Here is a 25,512-nt window from a genome sequence, read left to right on the forward strand (position 1 = left end):
ATTTAATTGCGCATTAAAATTGGGACTACAGAGGGAAAAAACAAAAACAAAAACAGACAGAGTCTTGGCCTAGAATAGAGAGTCTAGAGCTGGGCCGCCCAGATGGTCGCCGGCTGCCCAGGGGCCCAGCCTGTGGTGTGACCGGACGTGGAGGAATCCCAGTGAGTCAGCCTGCAGGTGGAAGGGAAACACCGTGTCCCAGGCCAGGGGCCAGGGCGGCTTGCCAGGTCCTGTGAGAGCCCAGGCAGCCCTGTCCTTGGGATTGGGTGGTCCCCAGGCGGCAAGATGCTGGGTGAGGAGCCGGTCTGTGGGAGAGCACCTGCAACAAGGCTGTGGCAGGCCCGGCCAGCCTAACACAAGGTGCCCGCCCAGGCCAGGTCTTCAGAGGCAGGGAAGGAAGGCAGATGAGAAGTACAGTGAGCAGGGCAGATGTCCTGTGGGCAGCGGAGTGGCCTTGGCTTTGGCTGGTCAAATTGTTCCATTTCCCCTTTTCAATACTCTGCCTCCTATGCTGAGTCCTGCAGGCCACCTTCCCATGCACCCACCCTCCAGGCTTCTGTGTCCTTCCCTTCCCTCCCTCACCGACCTGGCTTTCATTCCTCAGGGGCCTCCTATTTTTAAAGGAGAGAACTAGCCACTTTGATCAGCACGACCTAGGAGCTGTCACCCTGCACCAGTCAGAGCCCGAGGACAATGCCACAGGTGCCCCATGCAAAGGCACAGCTCCCAGAAGGGCAAGAGACCTGGTCTCCCCTTCACCGCTAGATCCGTTTCTCCAACTGTGAAACGGGGCCAACAGGACATGTGTCACAGGGCTGTGGGGATTTGATGAGATGATATCACGAAGGTTCTTTGTAACTGGTACAGTCCATAGCTAGGTCCTCTGCAGGAAAGCCTCAAGGCTGGAAGATCCCTTTGGGTTAGCCCACCACTATTTCCTCAAACTCTTCAATATTGACTTATGCTTTGATTTGGGCCATCATTTGGGAGTCTCAGTTCTTTAAGGTGACTGCTTGTTATTCATTTGCTCTAATTTAACCTCTTGTGAGCTGCCAGCTCCCCAACTCGACAAAGTGCAGACGCCACCTCCTAGTAGTCTCATCTGTATCTCCTAGAGACATACCTTAGAAGAGGTGTTCCAGGGCCTGGGGAGGCATTTGGTGCCTTCGCATCTACCTGCCGTACCACATGCAGGGCAGGCTCTAACAAAGTCCTGGCATCAGGGTTTGTCCAAGCAAAGGTGGTGGACGCAGGGAGGAGATTAAGGACGCGGACTCTGGAGACACCTGCTTGTCTTCAAATCCCTGTTCCATGACTTGATGACTATGTCTTTGCGTGAGTTACTCTAAGACAAGGAGAGTCACTGTACTCCCTCACTGGGTGGTTGTGAGGAGTGGATGGATGAACCAGTGTAAAAGACTGGGGCCAGTCTGCACCTGGCGAGCTCCAGGTCAAGGTGAGCCTCTACATTTGCAAGTGAGCCAAGCAGAAGCCACGAATGACAGCAGGGCTGCTTCATGTTGCTCCTGACTTCTGGTAATTTTCTGCTCTTACCACAGTCCCCTCCAGCACAACTGGACATGCTGCTGTAAGTGTAGTCTTCTTATCCGTCACAATGGGTAATTTGCCTTTTTAAAAATTTTTATTTTTGAGACAGAGTCTGGCTCTGTTGCCCAGGCTGGAGTGCAATGGCACAATTTTGGCTCAGTGCAACCCCCAGCTCCCAGGTTCAAGTGATTCTCGTGCCTCAGCTTCCTGAGTAGCTGGGACCACAGGCGTGTGCCACCATGCCTGGCTAATTTTTTGTATTTTTAGTAGAGACGGGGTTTCACCATAATGGCCAGGCTGGTCTCAAACTCCTGGCCTCAAGTGATCCTCCTGCCTCAGCCTCCCAAATTGCTGAGATTACAGGCGTGAGCCACCATGCCCAGCCGTGCTTTTTCAATCAACCTATGTACCTTAGAAAATGCTCCAAAAGGTTGCAGTGAGCCGAGATCGTGCCACTGCACTCCAGCCTGGGTAACAGAGAGAGACTCCATCTCAAAAAACAAAACAAAACAAAAACAAACAAACAAACAAAACCTGCTCCAGAAGCCCTAGCCAAAGTCTAAAGGTGGCCACTGGCCTGGGTGGCCAAGAGCTAACATCTTTACTCAAGGTTTTACACAATGCAGGGACTGCACTAAATTCGTCACCTGGCTTGGGAGAAAAATGTTTAGCACAGTGACAAAAGGTTATCTATATCTATAGTAAATACAATTCTTTAAAATTGACAAAAGCAATACCAATAACCCAACAGAAAAATGGGCAAAGGATACAAATAGGTAGTTCTCAGAAGTGCAAATCAGAATAACCAGTAAACATGTGAAAAGATGCTTAGATTTATTAATAGTGAATTGCAAACTGAGGTACAAATGAGGCTGGGCATAGTGGCTTACTATGAGAGGTGAAGGCAGCAGATCATGTGAGCTCAGGAGTTTGAGCCTGGGCAACATGGTGAAAACCTGTCTCTACAAAAAATTAAAAAATTAGCTGGGCATGATGTTGTGCACCTGTAGTCCCAGCTACTTGGAGGGTTTCTTGGTCCTGGGACTTCAAGGCTGCTGTGAGCTGTGATTGCGACACTGTACTCCAGCCTGGGCAACACAGTGAGACCCCGTCTCAAAAAAAAAAAAAAAAAAAAAGCCACTGTTTCATCTATCAGAGTGGCTAAAATGTAAATGATTCCACTTTGTAACATAAACAATGTTAACCTGCATCTATGTGTATGTGGCAGGGTTTCCTCAACCTCGTCATTATTGGTATGTGGGGCTGGACAGTTCTTTGTTGTGGAGACGGTCCTGTGGACTGTAGTTTAGCAGTATTTCTAGCCTCCACTCCCTAGATGCCAGTCGCACCTCCCTCCAGTAGCAACCAAAACTTTCAGACACTGCCAAACATCCCCTGGGGGGCAAAACTGCCCCAAGTTGAGAACCACTTAGTATACAGGTACACATGTATAGTTGTGTGCGATTTAATGAACACAATTAATTTTATCACCATTTTACATAAAAGGAAACTGAAGTGCATTTCTTAGGGTCCCACTGTAAGTTGGGGGCCTGAGATTCCAAGAAAAGTCTTATTTCAGAGCTCAGTGTCTTGCCCAGAAAGCAGCCTCACTGCTCACATTCTTGAGGTTTGATTGGCTGAATGTACGTGGAACACCAGGTTCATGTTTCCAAGCAAGAATTATGGGTTGGGGAAGGCAAGTGTTTACTGTGGTCCAGCTGAGGACTGTGGTGTCTGAAACTCTTGTCACATGGGAGGCTACAGGTCCGGGGCTGCCTTGGCACCCGTGAGAACACTGCAGCAGGCAGCCAGTCTGGAAGGCAGCATCTGGCAGGGTCTCCAGGCCTTCTGAAGAAGGAAGATCCCAACTTGCAAAATATGTAGAGGCAGCACTGTGACTGGAACCGCACACCCACACCTATATCACCTATATTCAAGGGCAAAGGGCCAGCAGCCAGGGTGGAAGTGGGGGCAGAAGCTGGGGAGGGGATGGCTGGACTCTTGATTCTTTTTCAATTTCCCTCCCTTCTGGCCGCTGAACACCTAAGTACCTCCCCATTGTCCTCTCCACTCTGTCCTTCCTACAAAGCACGCTCTAGAGTGCAGCCAGCAGTGCAAGGCACGATCCTATCAGGGGGCAGTGTGTGTGTACATGAAGCCTGCTGGGTACCTTAATTTTTGGCCTGATCATGATGAGGGGGAACCATCTTGTTTGGGGCAGAAGACTACAAGTTCTGTGAGGGCAGGACCCACATAGCTTGTGCATCTTAGGGTTCCTGGGACACAGTGGAGATCAAGGTTGGATGGATGCAGCATGGGGGAGGGAATGGTTAGGATGGGAATGGTCAGGCATCTGTGGGTTGCAACAAACCTCCTAGGCCACTGAGTCCAACTTGCGCGAAGATAGTCACTGAGGAGCTGCAGTGACACCTGAGCCTGTGAATAAACCAGGTCCTATCAGGGGGCAGTGTGCACATGCACATGAAGCCTGCTGGGTACCTCAACCCAGGTAGTTACCCAGGTACCCTGCTGGGTAACTCAGAGTTGAGTCAAACCCTGCTCTTTGATGACCACTCGTGGTAGGACAGCGATGCTGCTTAAAGAACTTAAGGTACAAATCTTATTAAATAATTATGATTTAGCATTTTAAGTGGAAACCTCTCACGGAGCTATTTGTAGGAAATGCTGGCTGGCCGAGTTCCCTCCTTCTGCCCCCACTGGCAGGGACTTTTAAGTTGGACAAATGGCCTTTCTGTGCTGGGCTGGCAGAGCTGCAGGCCTCCAGTTTTCTGCTGGAAGCATCATCCCTTTCTTCCTTCAGGCTTTGTTGAGCCCCAGGTGGAGCTGATGGTGGCATCCTTTGGACTCCACTGTAAAGTCCTTGCAGACATATGTCATGGCACTATGACAGCTTTACCACACATGCACTCGAGGGCAGAGATCAGATCTTAAGATCTTACTGCAGAAACCCCTAGGGCCAGTGACTCACTCCTTGAGATGTCATCGTATTGATAGGTGGTGACGGTGGCCACGCATTTTCACAATTTAGGGCTTTTTCTAAGTCCGTGGCTCTCAATTCCGCTGTACCTTAGGCTCTCTTGAAGATCTTCTAATGCCTAGGTCACACTCCAGGCTAATAAAATCAGAATCTCTGGGCAAGGCCTTGGGATCAATCTTTTTTTCAGACAGGGTCTCACTCTTGTCACCCGGGCTGGAGTGCAGTGGTACGATCATAGCTCATTGCGGCCTTGAACTCCTGGGCTCACTTGTTCCTCTTACCTCAGCCTCCTGAGTAGCTGGGACCACAGGCACACGTCACAACACCTGGCTAACTTTTCTAGATACGGGGTCTCACTATGTTGCCCAGGCTAGTCTGAAACTCCTAAGCTCAAGTGATCCTCCTGCCTGGGTCTCTTAAAGTGCTGGGATTGTAAGTATAAGCCACTGTGCCTGGCCAGAATCAATCTTTTTTTTTTTTTTTTCTGAGACGGAGTCTCACTCTGTCACCCAGGCTGGAGTGGTGCAATCTTGGGTCACTGCAACCTCCACCTCCCCAGTTCAAGCGATTCTCCTGCCTCAGCCTCCTGAGTAGCCGGATGAAACCCTGTCTCTACTAAAAATACAGAATCAAATCTTTTTAAAAAGCTCCCTAAGTGTTTCCAAGGTATAAAACTGAGAGCCTCTAAGTGGACTCTGGACAGAAGTGGGGTGGAGGTTGATGGTGTAGGAACTTTGGAATTTTTGACTATTTTGGTGGTTGTGATTGAAGAGAAACTGCACCAGGGTCAGGAGACCTGCGGTAGGCCCAGCAACTCTGTGACCTGTCTAAACTACACCACCTCAAGGGCAGGCTGTGGTAAGGGGCTGCCCCACTGAGCCATCTGCAGAGGTGGTATCACTCAACGATGAAAGACTCAACAAAACCAGCCTTTAAGGACCAGTCTGTCCTATTTCAAGAGCAGTCTGGACTCCTATAGCCCCTATAATTTCAAGTGCAAAATAAAAACTTTAAGACTGGCAAGCAACAGACACTCCTTACATGATTCCTAACTCTCCACAGGTGCAGAACACTTTAGGCTCCCAACATCTGATTGAAACACAGTCCATACCAAACCACGAGACGGCACCTCACATGCATTAGGGTGGCTACTATACCAAGGACAAGGATGTGGAGAAATTGAAATTGTTGTACACCGTTGGTGGGAACATAAAATGGTGTAGCTGCTGTGGAAAATGTGACGGCAGTTCCCCCAGAAAAATTAAAGAATTACCATGTGATCCAGCAATTCCACTTCTAGGTATATATTCAAAGGAAAGCAGGGTCTGAGACTTTTTTTTTTTTTTTTTTTTTTTTTGAGACAGAGTCTCTCTCTGTCACCCAGGCTGGAGTGCAGTGGAGCAATCTCGGCTCACTGCAACGTCCACCTCCTGAGTTCAAGCGATTCTTCTGTCTCAGCCTCCCCAGTAGCTGGGATTATAGGCACGCGCCACCACACCCAGCTAATTTTTGTATTTTTAGTAGAGATGGGGTTTTGTCATGTTGGCCAGGGTGGTCTCAAACTCCTGACCTCAGATGATCCACCTGCCTCGGCCTCCCAACATGCTGGGATTACAGGTGTGAACGTCCGTCCTGGTCTCAGATATCTGTATATCCATGTTCACAGTATCATTTGCAACAGCCAAGAGGTGGAGGCAACCCAAGTGTCCACCAACAGATGAGTGATTGAACAAAATATGGTATATACACATGATGAGGCATCAGCAGCCTCAAGCAAGAAGGCAATTCTGACACACGCTACAGCACGGATAAACCTTGAGGACATTATGCTAAGCAAAATAAGCCAGTCACAAAAAGACATGCTGTACTTTTCCACGTGTATGAGGGACCTAGAGAAGTCAAGTTCACAGAGACAGAACGTAGAACAGCAGTTGCCAGGGGCTGGGGCAGTGAAAGGAATGGGGAGTTCGTGCTCAGTGGGTACAGACATTTGTACATATTATTTGGGGTAGGGCGAAGTGGAGAGAAAGGAAGGTTCAAGTTCCAGACTGGGGATGAGACAAGGTGCTTCATCCATTCCTCGGTTTTATTCTTACTCAATGCAGGATAGAAAATGTTTCAAAGACTCACAGGAATATCTGTGGGAATGCTGACAGCGTTTCTGGTGAGAACCCAGAAAAGAGACACTAAAAAAAATTAACCGGCCAGGCACGATAGCTCATACCACCCAACACTTTGGGAGGCCACAGTGCGAGGACCGCTTGAGCCCAGGAGTTTGAAACTAGCCTGAGCAATAAACCAAAACCCCTGTCTCTACAAAACAAATAAAAAAACTGTTAGAAGCAAGCAAGTAGGTATGGATATCACCCCAAAGGGCAACGTGAGGATGGCCAAACAGTGGCTAGCTAATGGCATCTCAGGATTCTGAAAGAACTCATAGCTCCAGCCGGGCACAGTGGCTCAGGCCTGTAATCCCAGCACTTTGAGAGGCTGAGGCGGGCAGATCACCTGAGATTAGGAGTTCGAGACCAGCCTGGCCAACATGGTGAAACCCCATCTCTAACAAAAATACAAAAATTAGCCAGGCGTGGTGGTGCATGCCTGTAATCCCAGCTAATCGGGAGGCTGAGGCAGGAGAACTGCTTGAACCCGGGAGGTGGAAGTTGCAGTGGAGTCGAGATCGTGTCATTGCACTCAGCCTGGGTGACAAGAGCAAAAGACCGTCTCAAAAAAGAACTCACAGCTCTCATGAAAAGTTTGTGAACCCCACCAGATGATCAATCTCCATTACATTTTGATTAAAAATGACAATGCAGCTTAATCCATGTTCTTGAATCCATCCATCAGATTTGACTTGGGCCTACTTTCCAAAACTCAAATGCATCCTCAACGGGCACTTTCAGTGCTGAGAAGACTCCAAAGCCTCTGCCACCTTTAAACTGCCAAGGCCACTCTCAGAGGCTTCTGAGCATAGAGAACCACGAAAGTGAGCGTGTAATCCCCTAAGGCGACCACAGTGAGAGTCCTCGCTCATCAGGATGTGCAAGCTCCCAAATGTCTGTTTAAAAACCAGACATGCTGTCTTAATACGCATCCATCAGGAAACAAACAGGAATAAAACAGAGCTGCCCAGGAACCATGTGGATGGGTGGGGCAGGAGGGCATCCCTCATATCCCAACACAGGTCGGGGGTCTGATCCAAGTGTGATGGTCACAGCCCTGCCAATATGCAGGGCTTGCTCCTTCGCCTCTGTGCCCTCAGTGCCTGGGAGAGATAGAACCCACAGAACCAAATACTTATCCATTCACCATGTGTCACAGTCACCAGGTTACTTTGTGATCTCCTTTAAGGACAATCTCTCATAATTCTAGTGTGTGTAGAAATCATCAAGTGAATATGCCCTTTAACTCAAAGAATGAATGCCTTACCCTGCAGGCTGGGCCCTTCCTGCCTGTCTCGAAACTGTCATATTCCTCTGTGCCGTGCCTTGGTGAACCTTGCAGACCCTGTTAGGATGTACTGATTTCTGTTGGGTTTTCCCCAGTGTAGGCGTAGGAGGTGCAGGCTGGGTCCTATTGTGTGTCTGTAGGGAGCAACATGGTCACTCTCCCTTGACAAGGCCTCCCTTGATCCCCAACCCTACCCTCGAGGTCACAGCAGCAGCCTCCCCACCCCAGACCAAGGCGAGCACAGCTTCTGCATAAAGGCTTCTGCCCTGTGATTCTCCTGGCCACAGGGCCAGCAGCTAGCTCTGGAAGGGGGTCACTGCAGAGGCAGGCCAGGGGCAGAGGTGCAGGAGGTGGCAGAGGCTGAGCTCTTCCCGCTAAGGCCTCACACAAGAACGAACAGGAAGAGGGACCCAAGATCTGACTGTACCAAGAAAATCCCTGTCCTGAGTTCTCAAATCCAAATGCAGAAACTGCAAACCAAGGGAAAAAATTGTTTTAAAAAAACCCAAGTTTTTTTCTTTCCTAATAGCTAGTTCCAATGATGTTTATTACCCACCCTGAGCTGAAATAACAGTAGACAAAAATAGCAGCCTCTGGTTTTACAAAGCCTTTGCACAAGTCCCCTCTGTCTTTTCTGTCCATGCCAGGGAAATGTGTTGCTGGTGCTAGAGGGAGACAGAATGTGGACCAAGTACAGGGTGGCACAGTCCTCTGGGTGGAGGCCTGTGTTCCTTCCCATAAGCAGGGCCTATGGGGCATATGGGGCAGAACATAGGCCTCCACACCAAACTGACAGCAGAGAAAAGTCAGGCAACCTGTTCAATCACCCCAGCAGTGACCTGGGTTCTACGTGTGGGAGTGAACTGCTGCGGCCCTGGAGCGACTGCCCCCAGCCTTGGGGCTGATGTGGTCTAGAAAGACACCTTGCCACCCTGGCCAGGCAGAGAGGTTGGGTGGGTGGAGGACTGTGCTACCCTGTACTTGACTCAGGGAAGAAGTCTTGATGGGGACTCTTTGTGGACTCTACCCCCAGGGGCTGGAGCAGCCGGAAGGAGCAGGCCTTGGGCAGCAGGCTCCATGTTCCTGCTCATTGGGAGCCCCCGGGAATCTTGTCTGTTGTCCCTGGACACTCACAGCAAAAGAACCCTGCTTCCCTACTCTGGAGATGCCTGGGGTCCCCAGCGCAAAGCATTGCTTCCCCTTGGTCTTCTCAGTGAATCAGAGCTTCTCCTTAGGGCTTATGCCACAGACGCCTCCTGTAGCACAGGTGAGGCCCCAGCCATCTCGGGGGGACTCAGAAGACTTGGTAAACCTTGATACAAATGCAGAGACAGGGAGGGGCAAGGATGAGCAACTCTGTCACTTTCCAGGTGAAACTGGCCCAGCTCAGAGGCCCATTGTTTTCAGGCCCAAGGTCGCTGCTGTGCTCTGTACTGTCACTTGGAACTGCCCTGGACTCCAGTCTCCTGGTCCTCTCATGCAGAAGGCGGGCCGGGCCACACCCTCACTGAGGGTCCTTGGAGCTGGGCAGATGGTGCCACTATCTCAGTGGCTGCTTGAGCTCGAACAGACCTGTCCCGCCCTTGACGACCTTCCCCACCACAAGGCAGGCAGAAGGAGACCTCAGCTCATCGTGGGATCCTGGCAGAGACACAAGAGCACGTGTCAGGGTGTTGAGGTGGAAGTTGGGAATGCTGGGAGGGGACTGTGGGGCTAAACACTGAAGCCTCAAGACTCAGGTGGGTCCTGAGTCTCTGAAGCTGATGGGATCACGAAGCAACCGCGCTCTAGCACTTGAGAGGGGAAGGCCCTCTTCCTGTTCCTTCAAAGCGTAGAGGCAGCTGTTGTTCTGCTATTCAGCCCCCTCCAGCTGCCCCTGCTCCCCTCAGATCCCAAGATCCCACTGGTGCGGAAGGAACCATGGAAAGATGCCCATGGGCAGGCCAGTGTGCCCAGGGTGGTCAGGAGAGGGGAGGCCAGGGTTCCTGCCCACACACTAACCCAGCATGGTGGCTTGCTTCAGAAACTGGAAGCTGGTTTCAAACGTCATCTGCTGTAGTGGGGAAGAGTTTGACCGGATCCCAAAGCGATTCAGTGGTTTGTAAACACCCTCAAAGCACATATAATCAGCAACCAGGGAGAGATGGCGAGGGTCGACCGCAATGCCTGTCACACGGGAGGTAAAATCAGAAGGGATTAAGCAGTGACCATGGGAACAGTCAGCAGACACAAGCCAGGCTGCCTCCACATCAGCACATGGCTCAGGAGTTAGACTCAGACTCCCCTGCAGCTCCGCCACCTGCTCATGCTACTTAACCCTTCCCCATGGTCTGGGGCATCTTTCCCTGACCCCTGCATCCTGCTTCCCGCTTCCCTCCAGCAGCACAGGAAATGAGGATCTAACCGCACTGTTTTCACTCGGGAACTGAAACTCCAAAGGCAGGATGGGGCCAAGTCACCAATCAGGAGCTTCCTCTAAGGAACCAGCAGATGAGACAGCACTGAAGCGGCCCCAATGATGGGAGATGTCACCTCTTCACAGATCTGCAGTCTCCTACAGGTGCACTCACTGCACCCGTGCTGCAGTGTTTGCCTTGGTGCTGGACTGACTGGGTGCTGGGCTGACATGGTCCTGGCCCTCCTGCCCTCAGCCTTCTGCTGTGCTGACTGGCACCCAGACCTCAGGGTATTATCTGCAAGCTCCTCTTACCATACACGGCAAACACATCCTTGATCTCCTTCTCGATCACCCGCAGTGCGGCCTCGATGCCATACGTGTTGGCCATGGCATGGATGTCATTGGAGTAGAGGCGGCGCAGATCCAGGACCTGGAGAGAGGAAGGAAGGGATTTATTTAGAGGGCCTGGCCTTCTGCTCCCTTCTGCCTGCATATCTCCCCATGGCCGCTCTCTCTCTCCTTGTGTCTGGCAGCTTGGTACAGCTGATGACAAAGTGGTCAAGAGGTGGCCCAGGATTAGCAGAAGGAAATGGCTAGGCAGAGCTGCTGACGGCTTGCTGGCCGGGGCCCAAGGTCTGTATTGTCATTACAAGAATCCAGGGATAACTTCAGACACGCTTTAGATTCAATAGGAAGAAATGGATTTTTTCTTCTTATTTTTAAACTGACAGACCTATTTACTAGGATTAAGGCTTCCCTTGGGAAGCGAGGAAAGATCCCCCAGCAGCGACACATGACACACCCTCCAGGGTGCATGGAGTGCACGTGCGGTCAGCCACACAGGCATCTGCTGGGCCTCACCAAGCGGCCAAGGCTGCGGCTGAGCTGTCTTGGAGAAGCCTCTCACCCTGCACTCTCGGCAGGTGCCAATCCTCCCTGCTCATCCTCTCGTAAGCGTTTGGTAAAAGGGTTCAGGGGAGCAGGAGACTTTGCAGGGTGGTCATTGGTGGAGGCAGAAGTGTACGTGGCAGGGGGATCTTTGCCAGCCTACTGTAGACTTGTGGGGGGGTTAGGCTAGAGGGCCCCAGTTCCTCAGTGTTCTGTGGGGGAAACCGAGAAGGTTCTGGGAGAGTCAGCGAAGTGGGAGAACTTGGAGACACAGCTCAGAGGAAAGAACAGATGAGGTGGTGAGTAGGTGGGACAGGAATGCCAGGGCACCTCTACCCCTGGGACCCCCTTTACCAGATAAAGCAAGCAGCATCTAGGCAGGCGATGCAGCAAGGATTTCTTACAACCCCACTTCGGGAGGGTCTTAATTTCAAGGAAAAAACTACTCAAATTAGCCCAGGCGACTCTGGGTGGGATAAGTTCAGCAGGGCGCTTTACTGGGGGCCTGAATGAGGCTAACATGCCCGGGAATCCCCGGGAGGCGGATGAGGGCACACACACTTGGTTTGCGGAATGTGGCCTGGAAGCATGAACGGCTCAGGAAGGGCCAGAGTAAATTGGCTGGAGCGAGCGTCCCAGCGGCCGGGTCCAGAGACAATGTGGGGTGAGGGCTACTGCTTTGTCCCAGGCCAGCAGACAGCCTGTCGGGGGGGATGCTTACTTCTGCATATTTGAACAGCTCTGGGAGATTGATTCCTTCTGTGTTTAGCACAAGCTCCTTCTCGTTCTTATTGTTGGTTGTTTCATTCAGGAGGCACCGAGTGATGCCCTTGGTCGCGTAGATGACGGCACCATGGGCCAAAGATACTACCAGGGAGCCCATGTCAAAGTTGATCTTCATCAGAGGGAGCTTCACGGTCACCTGAAAAATGAGGGAGAACTGGGTAGGGAGACAGCCACACCAGTCCCCACAAAGAGGACTGGGGCGAGACTCCTTCCAAGCCTTTTCAGGAACTCCCTGGCTGTGGGGAGGAGATCCTGCTGGACAAGCCGGCAGGTAGTCTGAACACTGAAGATGGCTCAACTGCGCACAGGTCAGCCATCTCCAGTCCCCCAGATTCAAGGGAGAAACAGTGGGGTTGTTTTCACAGCTGTCGGTGACAACGCTGAGATTCACATCCACTCAGCACTGCCCTTAATGTCCTTAAAGACCACAAAGCACGGTACATGTTGTTTCACGCGTGCAATCCCATCAGTGATTCTTGTTATTACCCCATCACTTGGGAACCACTGAACTGGATCAAAGGAAAGACAAAGCATTAAATGTGTGCACATGTCTAGGCATCCAGACCATCCAGGCTTTAAGGGAAGCATGAAATCCCTAAAAAGATGGTGGCAGGGGCTGTGTGTGGGGGGAACTGAAGTGTCCCTGCCTGAGGGCATGAACAGTGTCTCTATAACATGTGTGGTCCATGTTAACATGTCTGTTGTAGAGAAGATGAAAGGAGGTGGGGTACCTAAAGGGCCTGGTAGATCAGTCCGTTGTGTCTTGAAAGATCTGGAGAACTGGCTTACTAGGGGTTTGAAAATGACACGTGTGGGCCCTTTTTTGGGGCAAAGGGGTTTATAGCCATCACCAGATTCCTAAAGGGATCTGGGATTAAAAAGAACAAATGACTCTCACAGCCCCCAAACAGGAGGCCTGGGTGTGCTCTGAGTGGGAGGCCATGGGGAGTGCTGGCTGTCCCCTGCCCAGCTGTGCAGGGGAGCTCAGCAGGCCCCTTCCACACAGGCACTTGGCCAGCTGGACCAACCACCCAAGCCCTGGCCTGCACAGCCACACTGACCTGGCACCACAGACTCTCCTCAGTGTCGTACTGGTAGTCATCTATGAACGAGTGGATCTCACGCACAGCCTGGACCCGGCGCTCCATGGCCTCGGGCCCCTGGGGCTCCTGGCTATGGGTGGGTTTCCGGGGCTGAGTCAGGAGGGTGGGAAGGGCCGGGTCCTCCTCGGCGCCCGAGCCCACCTCTTCGTCTCGCTCTTGGGTCTCTCGAGCACCTTCCCTGTGGGGATTTTGTTCCTCCTGCGTGTCTTCATCGTCGTTCTCCTCGCCCTCCCTCTCCTCCTCTTCCTCACTCTCATAATCAACCTGGTAGAAAAGGGAGCACAGGCTGTGTCACCTCGGGCCCCACCATCTACCTGGACTCTGCCTGTGGAACAAAGATCCCTGCAAAGCCTTGGCTGGCCTGGGCTACCTAGGCCCCACCTACTCCATACTCCCGGCTCCTCTGCTACGGCCTGGTTGGTCTTTCTTCTTCCTTTTGCCTTGAGAATGCCACCTCTCTGTCCCACTGAGCCCCCCACAGAGGTGGAGCTCACCCTCGCTTGGCCCTCGCTGGTGCACCCACTCACCAGTAAGTTCCCTCAGCCATAATGACAGCAGGGGACTGGTTTACGGGAGGAGAGAGAGGTGTATTTTCATCGTAAAAACCAGAGGCAGCCTGACTTTTTCTCGCCAGAAGCCTGTCTGGGTCCTTGAGTCTGATTCAAGTCCAGGGATGGCCAGATCTAAATAGCAGTCCTGGAATGGACCTGTGCCAAATTCCCACCCTATGAACCCCATCTTCTCAAGAGAGAGGTGTGCTGGGCAGGCAGGTGCAGCTTCAGGGTTCCTTGTGGGTTCATGGCATGACACAGAGGTGTGGCCTGGGTGCCGGGAGATAATCCCTCCAGGTTAACAGGGAAGGGGGCCGGGACCACAGCCCCTTCACCCCACACAGGGTCTTTCACCTCCTCCTCCTGCTTCTCCTTGCGTTTAGCATCAGAGGCATCGGCGTCCCCCTCCTCAGCTTCAGCATCCACAATGTGCCCCTCTTCTTCCTCATCGCCCTCCTGCTCTCCCTGTGGTTTGTGGGCAAGGAAGAAAAAGATTAACTCCAATATCTAGTGCTCAGTGAATCCATCCATCCACCCACCAACCCATCCATCCATCCATCCATCCATCCATCCATCCATCCATCCATCCATCTATCCATCCATCCATCCATGCCCCACTCTTCTAACCCCTTCCCCCATCCAGCCACCACCCCCCATCCACTGCCACTCAACCCAACTCGTCCACCGGCATCTACTCTGTCCAGCCCCAGATCCCAGGCCTCCTTCCCTTCAGTCTTCATCTTTACATGCACTACTTACTTGCAAAATTTCATGCCTAAAAATTAAAAAAAAAAGTGCGAGGACTTGCTTTCTTAGAAGAAGATGGTGTAAAATATTGTTCCAAATATTTCTGATCTACCCAGTTGTAGGTGGGGATGAGGAGGAAGGGTTATCTTGTGGAATACTGAATATCTCTTCCTTTCTCCTCCTGAACTTGGCTCCTAGTTTTTTATACTTTCCTTCTGGGTAAATTAAGAATTAACCAGGCAGCATTCTAAAGATAGTCCATGCCCACTTGTGCTTGAGCGAGCTAGCAGGTGAATTCACCAAACAGGAGAGACCTAGCATTTTCCCTGGTGTAGGCCAGCCCCTCATTTTAGGGGCGAGGAGACAACCGAGACCACAGAGCTGGTTGGGGGCAGTCCCAGTCCACGTCATCCCCAACCCGAGCAGGCTCGCTGCTGGCTCAGATGGCACCCAGGGACCTGCTCCCACACCACCCTCAGGTCTGGTCTGCTCCTGGGTCTCCTGGCAGATGTCTGATTAGTTATTCCTGGACTATTTTGCTCCTACTGGTTTTTCCCTCTTCTTCCCCTTTTTATCACTGCAGCCCAACTTCCCTGCTTCCAGATACCTCTCTGGTCCCTGCCAGTGCCCTGGTGGGCCTCAGTTCATCTTGCCCAGGCAAGTCAAAGGCAGAGCCAGGGGAAACCAGAAGAAGAACTTTCAAAGGCTCAGTGCACACCATGACCTTGAGTCCCTCCTCAGGATGAAGACCACTTATGGCGGGGTCTTAGAGAGCAGAGGATGATGCAGAGGCCCGCCCCGGGGCTGGCTACACCATGCTGCCTGGCAGCCTCACCTGCCTGGCCCATCAGGCTAAGAAGTGAATGCTGCTTCTGGGCTCTCTCAGAACAGCAGGCAAAAGCTGAGATAGGTAGGAGATGGGCCAGCACCAGGACAGGGCTGGAGGAGCACAGAGAACAAGCACAGTGCCTGCCCAGTCTGGGGGCTCTCCCTGTGCGACCCTAGAGATCCCCAGAGACTCACTCACCCGACTCCTCCCTGACTCCCCAGCGTTGTCCAGATCCCGCTGCGTAGCTCTTCGAGTATTTACATTCCTGAAGGCTGATGCTTTATTATTCTTCTTTTTGATGGATTCCATCAGAAGTTTAAAGAATCTAAAATGAGAAGAAAGCCACAAAGCCCTGTGCAGTACCAGCATGTCCAGCCCTGCCCTCATTGCGGGGATAGCACGCTGAGGGATTCCCACAGGGGATTAGTGCATGAGATGGAGGCCCAGCCTCTCCTAGCCACTCACTTTTCCCTACCCACTGTTTTGGAACCATCTCTGGCGTGTCAGGAACACCGGTTCCACAGTCCGATAGGCCTGGTCTCAATATGTGCACTGCCACTCCCGGGGTATGAGTACGACAGGCACCTTCCTCAGCTTTAAGCCCCTTGTCTAGAAAATATGGTAATTACTACATATTCTGCAATCTTCTTTGCTAACGATGAGAAACAACCCTATGTCTGATTCCTCTCGCAGGGCCTGGCAGAGTGGGTGCTTGGTGAAGGACAGTTGTAGGTGCTGCTGTGGTCGTCCTCTAACAAGGAAGGCAGAGTCTACTGTAGGAGAGGGGAACCCCACCCAGGACTAGGACCTTCCCCTGCCCACCACCTGCAGCATCTCCAGAAGGTGGTGTTGCTCCGGCCAGAGAACTCCCATCTCCTTGGTGTGGGAGCCCCAGCAATGTGATGAAACGATGACGACTTCGGAAGGGCTCATCCGAATTTCGAAGGGCAGGGATAACTTAGCTTGTGGCAATGAATTGTGTCAACAAGTTAGAACCACACCAATTTAAAAGATAACCAACCTGAAGCTCAGAACCTGGCCCCCTGCCCCTTCCTCTGGAGCCATCTATTTTTAGGGCCTCTTAGGATCCATCCTGTCCCCTCCATACCACTTCTTTCCTCATGTAACCCCTTGCCCGTCTTTTCCAACAGGCCAGAATAGCACACCAAAAAGGGCTGCTTGTGACTGTGAGAATCAGGTCCTCACGCATGCAGCCAACCATCCCATTTTCTCTGAGTGCCTATACTGTGCCCAGCATGTGCCAGCCCTGGCGGCAAAGCAAGGAGGAAAAGACAGGCTCCAGGCCCTCAGGGAGCTTAGAGTCTTCATTTGAAAAGAAGGCAGGTCAAATGTATACTATTTTGCTCATTAAAAACAAAAGAATGCCACTCATCTTAACCAATATTATTATTATTATTTGTTTGTTTGGTTTTTTTTTTTGAGATGGAGTCTCCCTCTATCCCCCAGGGCTGGAATGCACTGGCGCGATCTCGGCTCACTGCAACCTCCATCTCCCGGGTTCAAATGATTCTCATGCCTCAGCCTCCTGAGTAGCTGGGATTACAGGCAGGCACCACCACGCCCGGCTAATTTTTCTATTTTTAGTAGAGACGGGATTTCACCATGTTGTCCAGGTTGATCTTGAACTCCTGACTCAGGTGATCCACCTTGCCTCGGCCTCCCAAAGTGCTGGGATTACAGGCGTGAGCCACCGCACCTGGACCCCAATATTATTTTTGAACTTTTTAAAGGTGTACATGGTTTGCCCTTGGCAGAAAAAAAGCCCCCTTATCCATTAATCCAGACAAGAGCTTGTTTACCAGGCACTGGGGACAGGAACAGGATGGCTAGATGAGAGGAGGCCGGGCTTGACTTTAGAAAGATACAATCCCACTGGAAAGAGAGGGCGGGAGACATGTTTCTGTAAGGACAGGTTCAGGTGAAAGTCCTCATCCTGCCACAGACTGGAGAGGAGGGCCTTGATCTCATCTGCAGCATGGATCACTCTCACTCCGTGCCCGAGGCTACTGTGCAGAGTGGAGGAGATGGAATGAGGCGGAGTGGGGGTGCGGGGCTCAGCTGCTGCCACACACAGGGCTGCTTCCCACAGCTGGGCGCCCAAGCCTGTCTCAATTTGTGGCAATGTTACGCTTTGATGCTTTTGCTCTCAGCATTTCACATCCGGCCTCAACTCTAACTGCCCATCTGCTCTCTCCACCCTGTGCACCCTTTGGGCCTTTGCTTGAGCTGCTCACTCTGCCAGCAACTTCCCTGGCCAATATCTACCTACTGAAGCTGTACCCATCCTTCAAGGCTGGGTCTCAGCAGCTGTAACTCCTCCAAGAAGCCCTCCCTGATTTCCCCAGTTGGGAATGCTTTCTGCCTTCCCTGCCTCTTTTGGTGACCAGGACTTGTGGAGAACATAGGAGGTGAGGAGGCAGAATGAACGCCTGGTGAGTAAGTGGTAAGCATGCGACCAGTGTGCCAGTTTTCCTGGAGGTGCAATTTGCCCTTCTGTGATTTTGCCAAGAGCAGGGGAACTAATAGTCCACAGTGACTGCCTTCTCAAGGTTGTGCTGCTCATCAGAATGTAGCAACCGAAAGGGAACAGGAAGGGCAGGGGCAGAGAAGCCTCCCATCCCACGTAAATAATTACAAACAGAGCACATGACCCCTGGCGGTTTCTGAATGCGCCTGGCAACAGCTCCACCACCTGCTGTTTGGAAAGTCAGATTCACAGAAGCTACAATTACAGACCCGCAGCTCGGTCTTTTCATGGCTAGGGACCGGAGGCCAAAACTTACAGCCCCTAACTTCTAGCTCAGTGCTCTTCCCACTTCACCTCCCCGGCCACCTGCCAGACAATTTACACAAACAGTCAACGTGACAGGTGCCAGTGCAGAGATCTGGGGGGCCTTCTATGCTTGTATATCTCTACCTAGGGAACCATCGGTCTCTTGTTTTTTTCTCCAGGCTCTGTCAAGAGTCTCATGACCCCACAGCTGGGAGAAGGGAGGGTGGGGGCAAAGAGAAAGAAAAGGAGGGTGGTAGGAAGGAAAGGGGAGGGAAGGGAGAAAGGAAGGAGAAAAAGCTTCTTGGGGGTTGGCTGCTCTTTTGAAAGTGCACTCACACTTCCTCCCATTTCCTGTGGGCGGCCAGAGGCCTGAACGCAGCTGCTCTGCTGCCTGGGGCCTGACACAGGGAGTCCAGACCATACCCAGCTCATCCACGGCCCCATCTTTTAGCTCTGCCTAACCCCTCCGCCCCATTCTGCTCAGTCCTTGAGGCCACCTCCACCGAAAGCCACCGCGCATGGCTTTATTATTCATGGCTTTTTAAGCACACAAGCAAAACACAGGGAGGAGGTGAAAAAGTACTTCATGGCTGGGAACAAGCCAGGGCAGTCTCTCATCAGGAAGAAGTCTTAAAAAGTGATTTCCTATTTTCAATTCCATGAGGTAATCTAAGTAAAAAGGACCCCAGGACGGGCTGGCGCCGGCCTCATGCCAACCTATCTGCTGGGCAGGCCTGGGCCTCCTGTGAACAGAACTGGGACAGAACATCTAACTCCGCCCACCCTTGGTTATTCTCAAGAGGCCATGAAATCTGAATTCCCATTTCTCAGAAAACTGCTGCCAGGCCAGCACAAATGTCCCCCGCACTTGGTAGTTACGTTCCTTGCTGTTAATTAAGGAGCCGGCAAGTGGGTGCACACAGCACTCCCCTGCCACTCTGCCCAGTGCCCAGACAGCACGGAGGACCACTCGACAGAAGGAACGTTCTCAGCCCAGGCCGGCACCAACGCAGCTGCTCCCAAGGCCCAGCCAACAACAACTTCACCCAGGGCTCATGAACTGGGGCAGGAAGCACCCGGCCAGTGACCCCCGTCCAAAGGATTGAGTTCACATCCAAGCTCGTCCACCCCAAGACCCACCATCCCAAATGCCACCTGCACAGAGGGCTGGCTCGAGGCCAGGCCCCATAAGGTGAGAGGGCAGAGGGCTGAGGGCAGAAAAGTCATACTGTGTTGCCCACGCCTGTCCCTGTGACTTGACGGCGAATGGGCATGGCTCAGTATGTGTTTGTGGAGGGAGCTTTCTGCTTCTGCTCTGTCATTGTTTCTCTATCTGAGCAGCTCCCAGAAGACCCGAGAACTGGTCTAGATTAGAGACAGTGGTCAGTGGCCTATGGCCAGATCCTGCAACAGATGAGATCCATCTGGGCCTTACTGGGCTTTTAAAAACACAGGAATTAGTTGCTGATGTTTAAAAGTCAGGAGACCTCAATTATATAAAAGCAAAGGCAAGTAACCAAGTGACCCAAGAAAGAAAAAAAACGTAGGGGGTGGGAAGCTTGTTTTCTTTCTTTTAAAATCAAAAGATCTGGCCCCCTGACCCCCATTCCTGCATGGTAACCGATGCCCCTTGACACAGGTTCCATACTCTTCAGTCTGCCGGGGGCCCCCAAGCCTGCTTCACTGGCCTGTCACCTGCTGGGCTATGCAGCCTGTTTGTGTTCACACTTCGCCGTCTAGGGTTAGCTGGTGAGTCAAAAGTGCTTCGTGGCCTCTTCCGGGCTTGCCCCAGTCCCCCCAAAAGCCCATCCTCCTGCTCCCCTGAACTCAGCACTGCGGCCTCTGCTTTTCAAATATCTAACAGTAACTTGAACTTGAGACAAAAGTTCCTTTTCCCTACCGGACAGGAACTGGAATTTCTCTGGAGGCAATCCTGGTTATAGAATGGAGATCTAAGAGCAGCATCCACCCGCACATTGTTCATTATTCACAGAATCTAAATGCATCAGGAACCACATTATACTGCCTGGAGTAACACCCTAGCAAACATTAACAGCGTGTGCTGCTCCGACACCACAGAGGCACCGCTTTGACACTGCTCCCTTCTGTTTACCACACCCACATTTCCATGTCTTAATGCCTGCAAGCCTCAGAAGACAACAATCCTGACGTCAACCCAAGAGAAGAAAGGGGCTCAGGGAGTGACATGTGGCTAACAAAGTCACACCCACAAGCCAGACTGGGGTTCAGGTTTCCAGATCAGGCTGCAAGGCCTTCTGTTTTCCTAAACACTTCCCTTGAAGGGCTCATTTGGGAAAAGGCACTCAATCTCTAGGAGCCTTGTGGCTAGGTGCTTCCTGCCTCAGTTCATGAGCATTCTCTGGGTCAAGATCAATGACAATCACAGCCTGAGCCCTGACCTTGTTTCCATGAAGTGCAGGATGTCCTCGGGTCTCAGGCACTTCTCCTGCTGGTAATATGCATGTGGCAGGAACTGAAACCGCAGCTGGTACACCCGGAATTTGTTCTGTTTTTCTTCCATACAGAAGGACTCCTGGACGTCAATTTTCTGCAACACCTGGAACCAGATGGACAGAGAGAACTTGACTTGTTCAGGTCCTCGGTGACTGTGCAATGTGAGTGGGTTACGAGACCCAAGGGTTTACAGAGATAGCAGCTGAGAACACAGGCCAAACCCCAAAGAAACCCTGGCAAGCTATACTGGTGTGGGTCTGCTGGGGGCCCATAGCCTGCAGTCACCTCCAGAGAGTGGCCTGAACCTCCTAGGAGTGGCCTCAGCAGAGCTGGTAGGCAAACTCAGGAAATGGTTTATTTTTCAGGCACAGGAGGATGCTGTGGAACTAATGACTCTCTTAAAAGCTTCCTGATCCGTCTCTGCTCAGCACCTGGCAGAGACAGTGTATCTCTCATTGGTGGGAATCTGAGCCTAGGGTCAATGCAGTAAGCAAAGCCTGTTCTTCACACATGGGGAGGATATAGGAACGTGCCTTCACCCCATCTATAGCCCGGGAAGGAGACGTTACCTCCCCTAAGCACACCCTGGTGAGTTGCTTCTTCAGGCTTTTCACTCTCCTCAGGGCTTTCTTGGTGTTGAGCACGGGCACGCTCATCATGGGTGTCTTGATGTTGGCGCTGGCCACCATGAGAATCTCCCGCAACCTGTCACAGAATAAGGACACATCCAATAATGAGCGACAACCAGACCCTCTGTTTGGGTGCAGCTTCTCCTAATGATGTCAGAGTTCTTCTGGGATCTGAGAGAGGTCTGGGGATCTCACAGGGATAATATGCTGGATCAGAGAATCCCAGCTCTGGCCCTGTGAGCAACAGTAAGGGACTCCCCTGTCCCTCCCTGTTTCCCCCCTGGAGTGCCCACTCCTTGAGCTCAGGGCTTTGTCTGATTCTTGTTTCCTGTCACCTGTGCCTTGCAAACAGCAGGTGCCTGCTGATGCTTACTGAATGAACAAGCGATGTAGGAAGGCAACTAACACCCACAGTGCTCCTGCTGAGCTCAGCCAGCCCTCACTGCCCAGATGTACGGTGAGTCCCAGCCTCTGGCGTTCCACAGAAGGACCCCCTGAGGTTTGGAAAGTGAGGTACCTGTCCAGAGTCCATCTGCTAGACAAAGGCAGGGCCAGGGACTGAATGCAGATGGATCTGACCCCACACTTGTTCCCCTTGCCCAGCGCATATATTCACCTGAAGGGCCAGGGCCCAGGGCCACGTTCTATGTGAATGGTTCCCCTGGAGTTGGGCAACCAGGCACCCTGTGTGGGGCTTGTTAACAATGTACGTTCTTGAGTCCCTCCCCCAGCAGTGTGCAGTCTCACAGGCATCCCCAGGAACTTGGAGGCAGGAGTTGGCAGAGTGATAAATGGAGATCCTACCAGGCCTGGGCACCAAAGAAACCAGCCGGGCTCTGGAAATTCTAACCCTGATCCCCACTTTAATGAGACCCTGTCCCTCTCTCTCTCTCTCTCTTACACACACACACACACACTCCCTCCCTCTCATTAAATGACTCCTTCTCCAGGAGAGGCTAGGACAGACCCCATCCCGTGCTCCCTTGTGCTCCACACCTTGGAATGCCCAGGGTGACGTTCATCTCTCCTCTGCCTGCAAAGTGGAAGGTGTTGAGGGTCATCTGGGTGGAGGGCTCTCCGATGCTCTGGGCAGCTAGCAGGCCCACAGCCTCACCCGGCTCACACAGTGAGCGCTGCCACTTCAGCTGCAGCAAGGTCCTCAACCTAGAGAAGGCAGTGGGGGGTGGGGGGGGGGGGGTGGCAGGGTCAGAAGCAGACACCACAGACTGTCAGTGCTGCCCGAAACCCAGAAACCTGAAACCTCTACCTCTTTCTGGACTCATTTTTCCTAGGCAAAAGATCCCTCTGAACTTCAAATTCCCACCAGTGACCCTGAGATGTCCTGAAATCACACAGCACAGATCCCAGCTGGGCGGCTGAAGCTCTAGACATTCATGCTTGGACTCTTCATGTTTGCCTCCAGAATGTCACATGTCCACTCTGGGCCTGCTACCACAAGCCCCCTAAGCAGGAGAATTTCTGGGTTCATTATTCACTTTTTCCTTTATTCATTCTTTTTTCTCAATTATGACAATTTGGAGACAGCTTAAATCTCCTGCTAGGCCATTATGGGGATGGGGGTGATGAGAGTGTTTATATTTTTAGTTAGTGCCAATGGCTGCAGCCCACATCAGAAGTATTCATGCTGCACAATTCTGTAATTTACTAACCATTTTTCCTATGAAGCCTGACCCTGTAAGAACAGCCACAAGGAGCACTGAGCTACACTGTGTGTGTGTGTGTGTGTGTGTGTGTGTGTGTACTGGTCCAAGCTGAGGCCTTCAAATGGGAACCCAAAGTTCAAAGGATCACTGGAGTAATCAGATCCAAGACCTCATGAAAAGTTAAGACCTCGTGTCCCTGGGCATGAATGACCTGTCCTGGGTCACACAGTTGGCAGCAGCTGAACAGTGGATTCTCTGACTCTCAGTCAGCCCCACCTACCACACCAAACCCAAGAGAGCAGACATTCCTGCAAGCCTCTGTCCCCACAGACCACTATCCCTATCTTGGCCCGGAGTGGGGTGTCCACTCCTGCCTCCCTGCACTTGTTCACTCCTGGGCCCTTGGGGCTTGTGTGGTGCCCCTGGCTGTCTCACTGCCCTCCCTCTACCTGGAGTCTCAAACCCAGGAGGCAGCCCTCTTCTCCCGGAGTGGGTGGGGCAGGGGCTAGGAGGTAGATTCTCCTGCACATGTTGTGCAACAAATCACTGTCATTACCTGTCGAGAGAAAGCTCTGATTTCTCATAACTCTTCTCTGTTTGAGCTGCCCACTCTTGACTATAGTCATCAACCTTTGTTTCAAACGTTTCGGACACTGATGCAAAGTAGATGTCAGGACGCCAGACAGACAGACTGGGGTCAGGACAAGTGGCCGCCTTCTTCTGGTATTTCCTTCGGCTTTCCTCATCCAACTCATACCACATCCTCAGCATCTGAATGGAAGGATGGATCTCAGCTATGTGGGAGGGATACCCAGTAGCATAAGAGGGATCAAAAGCATTGGCTTCCAATAATAAAGGGAGACAGAAAGACAGAAACCTGATTGCAGTGAGAAACCATCTCCCCATTTAAAATGGGGAAAGACTTCAATCTGTCCTAGTTCACCCTGCTTGACTACAAGCCTAGCAGCTCTTCATCCTGGCCCATTCAAGCCCAGAGAGGGCGAGCATGTAATTTACTGAGCAAACTGGGATTCTTTTAGAGTAAAACAGGAGACTGTTATGATTAAGTTAGGACAAGAGGCAAAGCCACGACTGTCTCAGGCCAGGTAGGACACAGTCACTGTGCTGGATCCGTGCTTATTTCTGGATCCAGGCTCTTTCACACGCTGTGTGACCCTCAAGGCAGTCCCAAAGTGACTGCTTCAAAGAGATCCCCTGCTTCCGGCTCCCAGGTGTGCTTGGCTGATGGGAGGCACCAGCAGCAGAGGGAAAAGCAGGAGGAAGGGGATCCTGGTATTTATCCCCAACCCCCCTCTAGTGGGTCTCTACCCAGGGCTCTGTCCAGTGGCCCTAGCACATAGCCGTCCTCTCCATTTCTCATGACTGCTCCCTATTCCTTCACACCTGGGATTGTGGGGAACCCCAAAGTCACAGGCCCCAGTTAGTTTCCCCAAACCCTGCCTACACCCTTAAGAATCCCTGCCTTACATTCCCATTTGAGAGCCATTCTGTTCTGACTTATGGTGAACAAGGCTGGAATTCATGATTCTACCTTCCCTTAGGAAAACAGCCCCTCATCTGTCACCCACTGACTAAGCCTGGATGTGCTGGATGTTAAGGACATCATCTCCCTGCGTCACCTCCTGAGTCCCGGGGCTGCGGCCATTCCGGTTTTCACTCTCAAGGTTCAGGGCTTTCACAGCCGCCTGAATTTTCTGGGAATAACTCAAGAAGGCGCCTCTTCTCAGCAGGGTGTTGGGGTGCTTGCTTTGCCATTTTTTGATAGCTCTGAAGTGGCGGAGAGCTTTTTTGGGATCTGCTCTGGATAAAACTTCATGGAGATGCTGCGATTTCATTATCACCTAAACAAACAAACAAACAAATCACACACAAGATCAAAGAGATGAGGGTGTGACAGAGGGCCATGGAGCACAAATTCAGGGGACCCAGGTGGCTGGTGTGGAGCCCTCATGATTGGGCTGAGCACCCACGCTGAGAGGCTGAGCATCCATTGCTAATCAGGGCCCTCACTTTGCGCAAACCAGATTTGGGAACCAATGGTCTTGGGAGCAGAGGGAGACACAGGAAAGAAAGCAGCACACTCAGAGCCCCTCCAGGAGCATAAGGGAGTTTCTGGGAAGAAAGGAAGAGGGGAAGAGTGATGGCCAAGTTCAGGGATAGGAACCGGGATGGAAAGGACTCAGCACCAGAGTACAACCCTCAATTCTACTGTCAGCTTGATGACCTTGGACAGGTCACATCGGTTTCAGTTTCCCTGTCTGCCAAATGGGGTGACTGCCCAGTCAACAGTGATGGTCACTACAAGGGCATTAAGGTACAGAATGAAAAATCATGAGTTTGTGTCTGATGGGCCCATGTTCAAATGCTGGCTCCGCCACTCACTGACTGTTTACTTACGCTTTGATACTCAGTTGCCTCAGCTGCAACATGGACAGAGTAATGCTTACTTCCCTGGGTTGCAGTGAGGAGGAAAACAGATAGTATTGATAGTGTGCTTTAGCTGAGGGCTCAGCACGTGGCGAATGGCCCCAAAGAGTAGGTATTATTCCAGAGGTGTTCATGCCCTCCAGCCACCTCAGGTGATGAAAGTTCACAGGCTTTGAAACTGTCAAGTGTTTCAGGGCATAGACT

General features: G+C 51.9%; 1 protein-coding gene across 1 annotated transcript in view; it reads right to left on the reverse strand.

Moving 5' to 3' along the window:
- Nucleotides 1-4,998: 4,998 nt before the first annotated feature.
- The window catches only part of POLR1A (RNA polymerase I subunit A), a 79,713-nt gene continuing 59,199 nt past the window's right edge, over nt 4,999-25,512 (reverse strand). The window contains exons 23-34 of the mRNA XM_007969992.3: nt 24,501-24,722; nt 23,417-23,631; nt 22,193-22,360; nt 21,137-21,272; nt 20,513-20,670; nt 15,497-15,623; nt 14,077-14,187; nt 13,130-13,435; nt 12,004-12,204; nt 10,707-10,824; nt 9,998-10,162; nt 4,999-9,637 (exon numbers count right to left, since the gene is read on the reverse strand). Coding sequence (XP_007968183.3) covers nt 9,537-9,637; nt 9,998-10,162; nt 10,707-10,824; nt 12,004-12,204; nt 13,130-13,435; nt 14,077-14,187; nt 15,497-15,623; nt 20,513-20,670; nt 21,137-21,272; nt 22,193-22,360; nt 23,417-23,631; nt 24,501-24,722 — 2,028 coding nt within the window. The 3' untranslated portion in view covers nt 4,999-9,536. The remainder of the gene's footprint in view (nt 9,638-9,997; nt 10,163-10,706; nt 10,825-12,003; nt 12,205-13,129; nt 13,436-14,076; nt 14,188-15,496; nt 15,624-20,512; nt 20,671-21,136; nt 21,273-22,192; nt 22,361-23,416; nt 23,632-24,500; nt 24,723-25,512) is intronic.

This window comes from Chlorocebus sabaeus, chromosome 14 (genome assembly GCF_047675955.1).
Source record: "Chlorocebus sabaeus isolate Y175 chromosome 14, mChlSab1.0.hap1, whole genome shotgun sequence".
NCBI lineage: Eukaryota > Metazoa > Chordata > Mammalia > Primates > Cercopithecidae > Chlorocebus > Chlorocebus sabaeus.